Genomic DNA, 13,578 nt, shown 5'->3' on the forward strand with positions numbered 1-13,578 from the left:
AGAAGAACTAGTCTTAAGAAAATCAGTATTCCAGGGCTTCCCTGGTGGCGCAGTGGTTGAGAATCTGCCTGCCAATGCAGGGGACACGGGTTTGAGCCCTGGTCCGGGAAGATCCCACATGCCGCGGAGCAACTAGGCCCGTGCGCCACAACTACTGAGCCTGCGCGTCTGGAGCCTGTGCTCCACAACAAGAGAGGCCGCGATAGTGAGAGGCCCGCACACCACAATGAAGAGGGGCCCCCGCTTGCCGCAACTAGAGAAAGCCCTCGCACAGAAACGAAGACCCAACACAGCAAAAATAAATAAATAAATAAATAAATTATAAAAAAAGAAAATCAGTATTCCAAAGTTCCAAGGGGAAAGTATCCTTGTGAAAACTTTCCAACTGTTGGGTATGTTACCTGGTACTCAGAACTAGAAACGCAGAAGTGACATCCACTTGCTCGTTTAATGGGTCTAAGCTCACAAGGTGCAGGGAAACAGGAGATTTACGAAGAAGTATCCAGAAGAGGGACTTCCCTGGCGGTCCAGTGGTCTAAGACCCTGTGCTCCCACTGCAGGGGCCCGGGTTCGATCCCTGGTCGGGGAACTAGATCCCGCGTGCCTCGCAGTGTGGCCACAAAAAGAGAGAAGTATCCAGAGGAAAATGGACGTATCCTCTGCTTCCGCCAGGCTCGGGCGGGTAGAGGCACAACTGGGACGCAGGTGGACTCCACCCCCGTCCAGAATCAGAAGACAAGCAGCTTTGCTTGAGAGACAGGTTCCGTGATTCGCCCTCTGCAGCCGGGGCCACGAAGGCACCGTGTCCCCCGCAAGCGGCAGGCCCGGCCAGGCTCCACCCACCCACCCACCCGCGGGGGACGCCGCACGGAGCCGCTCACCAGCTTTGTCTTCCTCAGGGAATCAGTTCTCCTCTCCTGCTTCTTGAAGGACTCGTACGCAGCAGGGTCCAGGCCCCACAAACACTCCGTCCATTTGCCATAGATCATAAAGAGCTTCTTTTTGCTGTAGTCAAACGGAATTTTTTAAAACCAAGTTACCAGTTAACAATTATAAACCGTTCATCTAAACGTGCAGCACCTTAACTGTGACCATGGAATAAATTCTCGTTCTGGCATGTCTTCTTATAAGTTTTAGGGATGTTGCTGGGTGTAAATGCAAAGATGAAAAGTTTCATTTTAGCATCTCTTACTCGTGGCTTTTGAGACTAACTATTCACATTCCTTCACAAAAGCAGAAAAGAGAAAATGAAGGTACAAAAACCTGAAGGGCGAAAGACGGGCCGCAGGAGACGAGATGATGCGAGAACAAGCGTACGACGTTATTACATTTAACACCTTGCGCGCCCGATTGTTATTTTTGAAATACATTACATTTTTAGGTACCGTGTGTCCTGCGGCCCTTTTTCTATAAACCACATAAACAACCCTCCCCATGTTCAGCTGATGTGGCCTCTGCTTTATCTTCGTGACCTCAAGTCAGATGCCCCGTCGCTGTCTGCCCACATCTTTCATTTCGTAATAACCTCGACAGATCTTTCCAGATCAGCCACCAGAGCTCTCTGCCTGAGTCCAAAGGAGTGGTGCCAGCCGTGCTGGGCCCTTGTTTCTCTTTCCCACGTCTCCCTTGGGGGAGACCATACAGTTGGCAACGCGCTCCCTGGAAAGGCTGCCCCGCCCGCCGCGGGATGTGCTGGGAGGGCCAGCAGGCGGGGACACGTGGCTAGACCTCACTCGGCAGACAGCCTGGCAGAAGCTCTCTGTCTCCAAGAGACGTAACATTAGGAAAGAGCATCCAACGTAGGGCGGAAAACCGGAAACTCAGAACAGGACTGGCATGGCTCACTGAGTGCCGGTGGGCGTCCGCTCCCGCGGCCTGCTTCTGTGGATGAGCTGACCACAGGGCAGGTCAGTGCTATTCCCACTAACAGGAATGCTGCCCCGTGAAGTCCACACACCAGGTCCTAACTTACTTCAAGGGGCGAAGTGGTCAGAGTCTTACGTCTAAAGGTATTTTAAGGAATTAGAACAGGTGAATTTCTGGTACCCAGTAGAGTGGGATGGAACAAAAGCACCCACTGCTTTACACTGGAAACTTCTTTCTACTCGAAAATGTCTATATTTCAGGAGCTGGAAGGAATCTTATGGCTGTTATACAGCCCAAGTTACTTATTGAAAAAAAAAGAGACAGAGAGAAATTGAGACCCAACACATAACGTGGGGGACCCCCCCCCCAATTTGTTAAAATTACTAGTGGCCATTCCTCTGCTCACAAAAACTTTAAAAGCCCCAAATTTCCAAATTGGAATGAACAAGTCACATGAGAATGGTGCTCATGAGCTCGGGTTTGGGTTTTGCCTGACAACCGTTATGGACGCCAGGAGAGAGAAGGGTCAAATTCTAAAATCTCAGTCCTGTTTGCACAACTGCAGTTTTATCTCTCAGTGAAAATGTTGAACTTTCTCGCATCCATTTTATCAAAAGAAAACAGACCCAGATCTTTTACCCTCAAAGAAGGGGAAGCTGGGCTCCATCAGTCACCACCCTGAATGGTGCACTTAAAATTCATCATTATCTCCTTCTGTGCTCAGTAATGAAATGCTTTTGCTAAACAAGAAAGAGTCATAACTCATCCTCCCCGGCAGATGTCACCGGCACAACTATGTCTTTTGCAGAGACACACACGCCATCCAGGCACCCTGTGGCCCAACCCACACGTGGACCTACTTTTTGTCTTGAATGTACCCTTCCACTTTGTGAAGTTCTTTTCCAAACAATCCACACGGTTTAAAGTGAAGCACACACTTATCTCCAGTTCTGCAGGGAAAACAAACACAGGCTTCTGTTGTAGACGTGAAACATCCAGGAAAGAGAGAGAGAGAAAAGAGGGAGGGAGGGTGGGAGAGAGTGGGCAGACTGGAGGCTGCCCAGGGCGGGGCAGCATCAGGACCAGTGGACAGCACAGGGATCTTTCCGGGGGATGGAAAGCTTCGAGCACTTCCTTGTGCCGATGGTTGCACAACTCAGTAGATTTACTAAAAACCATGTAAGCGTCCACTTTACCTGGTGGATTTTATGACACGTAAATTACATCTTAATAGATATAACAAAGCCAACCAGCCATGAACTTCTAGGAATAAGGCCTGACAGACTGGACAGTGGACAAGATTTGAGAGCGGTCACTCTATTTTCATCAGGGAGTCACACCATTCTTCAGTGTAGTTTAAAATTTCAAAATAAATTCCCTCTTGTGACTAAAACCAAAGAAATATCAACACAGAGCAGTAATGATGACTTCGATCAGTGCCAACCAGAATCAGATCCAACCACCGCCACGTGTGGGGCCTCCCAGCCAGTGAGGCCCGTCTGGAGGCCGAGGGGCACGGGGGACCAGGGAGGGGCCCGGAGAAGCCGACAGCAGCGTGAAACCACGGGCTGAGTGCCAGCTGGTGCTCTGGGTGCTGCACCGCCACCCTGGCTTTGACCGCTGCACGACTGTCGGGGGCCGTTACCTGTGGTTCACAATCTCCACCGTCCCGTACTGCTCTATCCAGAGTTTCCCGATAATCACGTTGTGGACACAGCAGGTAGGGTTGGTCCACGTGTAGGCTTCATTATGTCTGAAAGACGCCAGAGAACAGCAAGTCAGAGGCCAGCGAAGCAAAGACGCTGTGCGACCTCAAAAGCAAAACACCAGACAGATTCAAACCGTAATTGACTTAAAACCTGCAGAAGAGCAGAATACCGCTTTGAACTCCCTGAACAGGGGCTACTTCTTTAGCATTCGTTTGAAATGTCCTTCTTCTCTCCTTTGTAGCAGCAAAAAAGCTTTCTACTTAAATGTCAGGACAAGTTAATAAGCAAGAAAAGGCTGAGACAAAGGCAAGAGGTTTCCTGTGAAGCCCTCAACAGCACAGCCCCTCCACCCCAGCCTGCAGGAACCGCGAGGTCCCCAGCGCGTGGCCCTGGCCGTTTGGGGACCTGCGTATGGACCCCGCAAACAGGTGCTGAGCAGATGTGGCCAGACGTGTGTCTCAAGGGAGGCTGCCTCAAAGAGCCACAATTCAGGGCAAAAAGCAGCTCAAAGCACAAGCATTTCGTGATGAATATTTGGAATTCCTTGAATTTCCCAGGAACCCAAAGGTGTTAATTGACAAGGTTTGTGACCTTTCACTTCCCCGTGCCTCACCCGAGAAAGCCAGGAGTTCGGGACAGACAGGACAGGCACCCTCCCCAGGAAGGGGCCGCCCTCACCGTGCCCGGGTGACCTCATCTGCCCCGAGGTGCAGGGGTTGGGGGGTGGGTACTGGGAAGACCACGCTCCTCCAGCCCGGCGGGGCCACAGGAAGTGCAATGACATCAGAAGCTTCCCATGGGGGCTACGGTTAGCGAGGCTCACACCACAGGGAGCCGGCTGCGCCCCTCGGGTTTGCAGCACCAGGCGGTTGCTAGAGACTCAGTTTCTGCTTTGAGGGTCTTTGATCACCATCGGGTTGGGCACGTTTAGATTTAGATTTAACAGTGCTCGGGCATCCTGGAAGACAGCCCCTTCCTTCTCACCTCCTGGTGGTCAAGCCCGGCCTCCCACCCTGCACACTCAAGCAGGGCTGGGCTGCGTGGCCGGCAGCACGTGCACATAGGGCTGTGTTCACTTCTGAGGTCAGGTCACAGAAGACACTGCAGGTTCTGTCCCGGTGGTGGTCTGCCCACCACCCCGGGCCCCAGCTCTGGGGGATGCCAGTGCCTCGTCTGCACAGCCGTACGGAGCAGAGGGTGGCAAGGAAGCGAGGGCCCCTGCCAGCTGCCGGCACAGTGAACGCGGGAGCAGGGGCTCCTCCCACCTGTCTTCAGGAGGCCTCCCGCTGCGCCCGCACAGAACCCCAGCAGAGCCACCCACGCTGCCCCTGCCCTCCAGCCCCCAGACACCGGGGGAGGACAGTGCCGTTTCACACTGCTGAGCTGGGGCTGTCAACGCAGCCGGAGGTGATGACCACGAACAGGGACCAAACCGCAGAGATCAGGGGAGAGAAGACGGGACCCAACACGGTCAAATGTGAGGAGGACCCCCAGGAACAGCCAGCCCGACGAGGTCTCCAGCCTCCCTAGAGCAAGTCCCTGCCGCTGGAAAGGCTCCCTGCCCGCAAAACACGCAGGATCCCTCCACCAGAAGGACGTCTTCGTCCTAAATGGAAACGGATTTCCCTTCAGATGCGCGGCCGCCCACTCACTTGAGAAGCTCCAGCGTGATGGTGCCACGCGGCTCCGCCTCCACGCTCTTCCCCCAGAACTTGAGCTTCGGGTAGATGGAGCCGTGAAACAGGAAGTCCTGATGGAGGCCCTCCGAGTAAAATGCACTGATGGGGGGGTGGTGGCTGACCTGCTCGGATATGAACCTGAACCCTAAGTCTTCCCTGGGAACAAAACAAGGAAAAGAAAGGAGGGGGCAGGAGGGACAGTCAAAGGGCCTCATCAGTGACAACAAAGCCCAGAAAGGTCAGCCCAACCCGCTCTCAGCGGGCCTGCAGCTCAGCGCTTGTGGCGCTGCAGGACCTCACGGCCACCCGGCCTCCACGTCTGGAAGGGGCGCTGGGATAAGGGGACCACGCGTGCTGTCACACGTGGCAGAAATATCTGACACGGCTCCCTGACATCACACTTGGCCTAACACTGACCACACGCAGAGCACACGCATACGCGCTGTGCCTCCAGGGCCAAAGTCAGTACCACGCAGAACAAGCGACAGTGCAGAGAGGCCTCCCGCCCTGCACGCAGGTGCACAAGGAGCTCTCAGAACCAGTGAACTCAGAGAACTGACAGCAAACTGTCACCTTAGTCCTCGAGGGAGGCCCACTGCCCAGTAAACCCAGAGTAGGACTTTCCAGCCTCCTTTCAAGGCTCCTGGCATTTCTGTGATGAAATGTCCTATGCCCCAAGATATTCCTGCCCAGGAAACAGGATTTTTAGTACACTCTCTTTTTCAATAAAAATGTCAGTTTTTAATTGTTCCAGAACCCTGAATACACCTACAGCTGTAGTCATTAACAATTATAAAAGCGCAACCACATAATTACTAACTTAACTGGAATCAGAATTTCCAATCATTACAGAGGAAAGAAAGTTGAAAAATTAGATTTTAAAAAGGTTGCCTACCAAGGTATGTAATTTACAAAATGAATACTTGTCTAAGAAAAGAAAGTGTTATTTTTAGTTATCCAGGAGCAATCTCTAAGGATGAGAAGACACTGGTGAATGGCCAGGCTTAGTTATGTTGTCCCCCAAACAGGAAGATGGCTCCGTCTCACACGTGTGGCACGCGGCAGACACCGTAAGCGTGACCTAGAAGTTAAGGCCTGACACACAGTTAAGAGAGAATGTCAGTGTTTCCCATCAGCCTGTGAAACTATAGTTCAACCCCTGAACTACGTTCATGAAAAAGATGAACAGGGCTTCCCTGGTGGCGCAGCGGTTGAGAGTCCGCCTGCCGCTGCAGGGGACACGGGTTCGTGCCCCGCTCCGGGAAGATCCCACATGCCGCGGAGCGGCTGGGCCCGTGAGCCATGGCCGCTGAGCCCGCGCGTCCGGAGCCTATGCTCCACAACGGGAGAGGCCGCAGCGGTGGGAGGCCCGCATACCGCAAAAAAAAAAAAAAAAAAAAAAGATGAACAATGAGGGGTGTCACTCTGTATCCAGCATCTTGGGGGGTTCGTACGCTTTTAATCCATCTGCTTACTTTCCTTTGTCTGCAACTTTTATCATATTACGCTTTGATTTCTCTTTTCAGATATTTCGATGATGCTTTTAATAAACAAAAATGCTAATAATAATCTGACAGCTACATAAGGTCAGAATCTCGAACCCTGGACTAAAGCAAACTAACCGGAGGGAGGAAGCTTTTGCTCGAGAGAAACATCTAAGAAAGGAGGAAACTCTACATGAATTCAAGACAAAAGTGTCCCCTTAAGAGTGACCCTCGGGGCAAGCCTTTCCCTTGCCTGGGTCTCAGCTTCCTCACTTCTAAAAGGAAAGGGCTGTGCCTTATGGCCCCGCTTGCTGTGAGATGCCACAGCCCAAGGTCACGTGCGGAACCCCTGTCATTTACAAAGCCCCCCAGCAGCACACATCACGCTTTCTCCCAACTCGTCCAGCTTTCTCAAGGGCAATGAGATGTGGAGAACGGCTTCTCCACCGCTCAGTGCCAGCCGACCTCTAAGCCACACTAAAAAACCAGGGGGAATTCCCACTCTAGCAGCGTGTGGAGAAGGGGTCGCTGCTGAGCCATCCAGGACAAGCCAGAAACAGTGGAATTTGAAACTGACATGAATGTTGCTTTCCCAACCTGGGAAGTGACGTGTGGGCAGGTGTGTGCAAGCCGCCCGCATCACTGAGATGACAATTCCTCCCCAAATGGTTGGAAACCAGTGCAGATACACACACTCGCTTACACTCTACAAACCTGAAGAGTGCCCATTCTAAGCTGTCCAACATCCCCAAATCCCACCATCATTTACTCTCCATTGGAAAAACTCAACCATTAATAACACATATGCAATAAAGGACCCAAGAACCAGAAGTGTGTGGTTCTCTGAATCCAGGATGCGTCGGTCACGGAACAGCCACTGGTTTTATAAAGATGCTGCAAACTAAACTACACCTCGCAGAAATGCCCGAACACGAGCACCCAGCAACCCGACACCCCGCGCTGCACACTCCCAGGCATCCCCTCTCCATTCCTGAACCTAACGCGTTCTTCCGTTTTCAACTCGGTTTTTTCACCGGGCTTCTGTTATGTCATTAACACAACAGCTCTCGTACGTGCACCATCTTCCCACCTGCAGTAAACCCCTCAATTCAATCAGCCTGGAGAAATCCATGCTGGACAAGGAACCACCCTTGCCCATCGCCAGAAGCACCTTACACACGAGACGGTCACGAGGGCCTGTCCCCTTACCTGGTTAACTCGTACGTTTCCCCCAAGAGCGGATTGAACGGCTTGCCGGTCCTCTCCCACTGGGAAGCCACAGCCGAAACCGCAAAGGCCGCTACAGACTGGAAACAACCACAGGCTGGTGAGGGGCGGCTGTCCATCAGAATGTGGGAGCCAGGGCGGTGAGGGTGCCCCACTCGCTCGCTCCTGGGTGCCTTTTCAGTCTCCCACTTGTAACACGTTTGAAACCGCAGAACTTCCGGGGAAATACTGCTTATCACCCGCCACTTCCTCACAGCCATGGAAAGCAGGAACTCTGCCGCCTTCCACCCCCAGCCCGGGCCTACCTCGCAGGCCCTGTCCATCACACACATGAGCACACACACGCGCGCACACACACACTCACGTGGGGTGATGGTGCTGAAAGGGCCCAAGAGGAGCCGAGTGCCGGCGCCACGACCCGCTGCAGCCCCGCAGCCCCGACCACCAGGCAGCCGAGACCACGCCCGCGCGGAACGTGCCCACGACAAATGCCTAGGCCTTGGGGCAGGACAGCACCCCAACATCTGCACTGGCCCTTCTCCCAGGTGTCCCACTGCTGAGGTGCCTGGGTCCCTGCCACCACATGGCCAACCTGATGGCGTCACGTTCATTAAAAGCTACGGTCCGCACCCAGCCAAGCTGCACCCAGCCTGGCCCTCCCCCCGAAAGGAGCCCGCCGCCCACCTGCATCCTTTCCAGGGGCTGGGGCTGGCAGGAGGCTTTGTGGATGAGGTACACATGCTCCATATACTCCGTGATCCGTTGCAGGAAACTCAGAGGCTCGTTGAAGGCGATGGGCATCGTGATCTTGGACAGCTCCTAGGGGGAGCCGATGAGGACCCGTTACCGCTACCACTACCGCTGCCGGTGGCTTTGCCCAGACACCAGTGCCCCCACACCCGCCCCTGCTCCGAGCATCATTCCCTGCAGCCGCAGCTGCCTGTGCGGGACGAGACTGGAGAGGCCCTGTGGGGAGCCTGGCCTGCGAGACAGCCGCCTGCACACACGCCCGTGGGCACTGTGCCCGCCCCCCGCTCACGGCACACGAGCCTGCAGGCACCCCCAGGCCGCCAGCTCCAGTGACGACCCTGCTCCTGTGTGTTCCTCATGCCACCTTCAGCTCCGTGGTCCCAAAGCATCGTTGCAACCCGTCACCCCAGGGTGACTTGGAAACTCCTCGGCCTGGCAAGTGAGACCCCCTAACGCGGCCGGCTCTCAGGTACCGTGCAGGCAGAGCAAGCGTGCAGCCCCTGGTGCAGGGGGAGGCCGGGAAGACGCTCGGGGACCCATACTGCAGTGGGCGCCGAGGGAGCCGGCATCTAGGGAGGAGGCTCCAATGCACTTCGAGAAGGCAGAGGCCCCTCCCAGGAGCACGGCTGAGCAGCGCAGGACTGGCTTTGTCAAGGAAGGACCAGGGCTGGACAGGAGCGGGAGGGAAGAGGAGATGGGAGGGAGGGGAGGGAAAGAAACGCTGCCGGCCCAAAGCCAGGAAAGATGCTGGCCTCGCTCACGTCAGGAGACAGGAAATGAAAGCACACGGAGATTCCCCTGCACACCCAACTCAAGTGGCAAAGCCCCAACCCTCTGACCCCCGCCCGCTGGCAAGGCTGGGGGGACCCAGGCCTCCCACACCTGCCGGTGGGAATGCAAAATGCAGCAGCCTCCGGAGAGGAGGGGACCCAGCCATGCCCCCCCCGCCCCAAGCCTTTGGTCCAGCGGCCCCATGTGCAGGAGCCTAACCCACAGTTCCTCCAGCAAATACACAGCAAAAGGCCAGAAAGAACGCAAACATCCAACCACAGGGCCACAGTGAGTCAACTATGGGGCAGCACAGCACGGCGACCAGAAGAACAAGCAGCAGCTCTGCCCTCGTGGCTACACTGTGGGGCGGAAACAGGTGGAGAGGAGCCGACCGTTTATCTAAAGAACGGGAGAAGGCCACGCAGTCGTCGTTCTCACACGCGGGAAGGGGGACCAGAACGTGTTTTGATGGTCACCTCCAGACTGCAGGGAGGGCACGGGGACAGGAAGCTAAAAGCTTGGAATATACCTTGTCTGAGAGATTTGACTCTGGACTTACAATTTTAAACCAAAATTAAATTTAGAAAAGCCATCTCTAAACACCGCAAATAAAACAAAACAAATGAACCCACACCACCTCCCTGGCGGCACAATCGCCCAGAGGCGCTAAGGCACAGGGACTGAAGATTCACCCTCGGGGCAAGAACGACAAATGCCACAGACGTGCTCTCCTGAGCCGCCACGGGTGTGGGCGCAGCAGCGGGTCACAAGCTACATGCTGCGCTAAATCCATCATCTCCTGTGCCGTGAAAAACTGGGCGGAATAGAGACACAGACAGAAGAGGTTAGATAAATCCTGTTGCGTGGAATTTGAAGCATCGTTGAAACAAATCAAAACACAGCTCCTAACTCTCTCCCCTGAAAAGACCCAGAAACAAGACCAATCCAGTAGCCTCCCCGGGGCCCAGCTATGGTCCTGAGCTCTCTCTCTCCCTGGACAATAAAGGTACAGAAGGAGCAGAGGCATCTTTTGTAAAGGAGTGCGGGCCAGCCTGAAGAGGCTCTTACAGCCGGAGACGGACAAGTGTGACTGGACACAGCACAGGGCCAACGCTGTGAGCTGGTTGGTTAGACCAGTTATGCTGCCAGGGAACCAAAGACATCATCTGAACACCTTGATAAGAGAGTCACTCATTGATCCCGACTGTCTTATGCAAACCACATTCACAGTAGAGGAGGGGACTTTCTCATCACAGAAATATTCCAGGTAATGAAAGAAGGGCAATCGTTATCAGCCTGGCTCCGATTTGCAACTCCTGATGAGATAATGGGTCTGGGCACCAAGCGCCAGCAGTTCTTAAATTCAGAAGAAGAGCAACAGAAAGGTCTTGCGGTGGAAGGACCCAGATGAGTCCCACACAGACTGCAAAACACACACAGCAGAGTCACGCTCAGACGACTGGAAATTTGAGCACAGAGTGGGTATTTGATGATGTTAAAGAATTATGTTACTTTCAAAAGTGGGATAATAGGGGGCTTCCCTGGTGGCGCAGTGGTTGAGAGTCCGCCTGCCGATGCAGGAGACGCGGGTTCGTGCCCCGGTCCGGGAAGATCCCACATGCCGTGGACTGGCTGGGCCCGTGAGCCATGGCCGCTGAGCCTGCACGTCCGGAGCCTGTGGTCCGCAACGGGAGAGGCCGCGACACTGAGAGGCCCGCGTACCGCAAAAAAAAAAAAAAAAAAAAAAGTAGGATAATAGTATTGTGGTTGTGTTTAAAAAGAATCCTTATCCTTCAGTGATATATAAGACATGTCCACAAATGAAAAGGTGTTTGGAATTTGCTTCAAAATACCAGGGGAGGAGGGGGGAGGATGCATGATTAGCCCTGACTGGCAGTGGTGAGGGCTGGTGACGGGCAGGGGTCTTCGTGAGATTCTGGCTACCTCTGTCGGAAACTGTCGTGTTCACTAGTCCGTGGCTGTTTCAATGAGCTGATGGGCAGTGAAGAGAGGTGTGTCCCCTCCCTGGAGGTACATCCGGAGAGATGAGCAGCTCACGGGGGACAGCGGATGGATGCTATGAAGTGGGGCAGTGCGACCCAACAAGATGCAGACGTCCAACCCCGAGTGTTACATCCAGCCTTACTCTGAATCCAGCCTACGGTCAGTTCCTTGGGGAGTGCAATGCAATGATGTCACTCTGCTGAAAAGAGACTTTTGGTTTCAGACATCTGAAGAGTCAAGACCGAGTGGCTTGTTGAGTTCATCACATTCCCAGATAGACACTTTTGTGAAGACCTGAATTGTGCACACAGTCGAAAACGTAGGAGAGGATGGTGCTAAAAGAAAACAATCCTGAACATGTCACTTTAAAAGATCACAGGTGTGTACAGATACACGTGTGTGAGCAAGCAGGGCTCAGTGTGCACTCCTAGGTTTTCCAGCTCTGTCTGCTGAGAGGCCTGGAGCAGTGACACCCCAGGAGCCATGAGCACATCCAGCACCCAGGTCTCGGTTTCTACACACCATCCTCCAATAAAAGGTCATCGGTGGGGACTTCCCTGGTGGCTCAGTGGTTAAGAATCCGCCTGCCAATGCAGGGGACACGGGTTCGATCCCTGGTCCAGGAAGACCCCATATGTCACGGAGCAACTGAGCCCTGCGCTCTAGAGCCAGCATGCCACAGCTACTGAGCCCCTGCGCCACAACTACTGAAGCCCTTGCGCCTAGAGCCCGTGCTCCGCAACAAGAGAAGCCACCGCTCGCCGCAACTAGAGAAAGCCTGCGTGCAGCAACGAAGACCCAACACAGCCAAAAATAAAATAAGTAAAAATAAATAAATTTAAAAAAAAAACAAAAAAACGTCATTGGTGGAAAAGCTGGGGAAAGCCCAGTCAGGTACGCGCTGCAGTTAACAGTAACGCCCCAGAGTGAGGGCTGTGGTTCTCACGTGAGATGCTGCCGTTACAGAAGGCTGGGTGAAGGGTAAAAGACTCGCTATTCTGCAGTCTCAAGTTATTTCAAGATAAAAAGATGACAAAAAATAAATGCATTAGAAGACTGGGCTGAAGACCACCCGAGAAGCAGTGAAGTCATTTTTTGTAGCTCACGCAGCCCGAGTGTGAGTGACCAGACGTGGCCGCGGCTGAGCACGCTGCAGCCTGCTCAAGGCAGCGCTCTCCCCTCCTGAGAAGGACCAGTCCCGAGTCTCACAGCCAGGAAAGACCATAAAAGGAAAGGCCTACGACTTCTGGACACTAAGTATCCAACTATCTTTCCTGTTACTCTGCCTGCAGCCCAGGGTGGGTGGGCTGGGGGACACGGAGCCTCGGTCCCTTGGTGAGTGGCCAGGAACCCCACCAAAGCCCCCCAGTTCATGAGGATTATCCAAAGCCAGCTGGCTACGAGCACATCATGAAACACCAAGGTAAGTGTAAACCCATCTGAAGCTCCTCATGTCAAGAGATTAACCTACAGAATGGGTGTCCTACTGTGTATTAATACTCTAGCTTTTGTTCACCTTTTCCTCTCCTGTATCTGTTCCTTTCCTGTTTTACTATCTTTACACCATGCTGCTTGTAACTATGCAGAGTGCATCTTCTTAAACTACCGGTAGTGCAATAAATTCACAGGAATTGAAAACGTGTAAGATTCACACTTCAAAACGAGTTCATCTGAACTTACCAAGCCAATGCACTTTTTCAATATACTCCACACGCTGAAATCACTTCTGGTAAACATCGGAGCAGGCAACGACGTCCTGTAAAGGGGTAACCAGAGTGACATGTATTTATTCAACCAACGTGAGAGTCACTTATGACTGATGGTTTTGCACAATGACCATGTCTTCCTTTGATCTTTCTAAGCATTAGCATTTCTCTATGCTGGCATGCCTGCAGAGAAAAAAGGACCAGACTGCTGCTGAAGTCCCAAGGAAAGCTTTCTGTATCGATCTTTGGAGGGCCTCTTAGGAAGCAATCATGGCCACACAGGCGACTTTCCTCCACGGAGCTGGGGAGGCGGGTCGCTGAGTCCCCCGGCAGCCGTGTGCCAGCGGCCTGGAGCAGCAGCAGGGCTGCAGACGGAGGTGGA

The 13,578-nt window shown here is 53.5% G+C and overlaps 1 protein-coding gene across 4 annotated transcripts in view; it reads right to left on the minus strand.

Moving 5' to 3' along the window:
• OSBPL2 (oxysterol binding protein like 2) overlaps positions 1–13,578 on the minus strand; it is a 54,835-nt gene that overhangs the window by 6,101 nt on the left and 35,156 nt on the right. For all 4 annotated transcript variants that reach the window (XM_029220563.1, XM_029220564.1, XM_029220566.1 and 1 more), the window contains 7 exons: positions 13,171–13,246; positions 8,650–8,784; positions 7,948–8,045; positions 5,228–5,410; positions 3,512–3,619; positions 2,727–2,816; positions 882–1,005 (listed from right to left, as the gene is read on the minus strand). In XM_029220563.1, coding sequence (XP_029076396.1) covers positions 882–1,005; positions 2,727–2,816; positions 3,512–3,619; positions 5,228–5,410; positions 7,948–8,045; positions 8,650–8,784; positions 13,171–13,246 — 814 coding nt within the window. The remainder of the gene's footprint in view (positions 1–881; positions 1,006–2,726; positions 2,817–3,511; positions 3,620–5,227; positions 5,411–7,947; positions 8,046–8,649; positions 8,785–13,170; positions 13,247–13,578) is intronic.

This window comes from Monodon monoceros, unplaced genomic scaffold (genome assembly GCF_005190385.1).
Source record: "Monodon monoceros isolate NGI ecotype Baffin Bay Population unplaced genomic scaffold, NGI_Narwhal_1 Super_Scaffold_13, whole genome shotgun sequence".
Lineage (NCBI taxonomy): Eukaryota > Metazoa > Chordata > Mammalia > Artiodactyla > Monodontidae > Monodon > Monodon monoceros.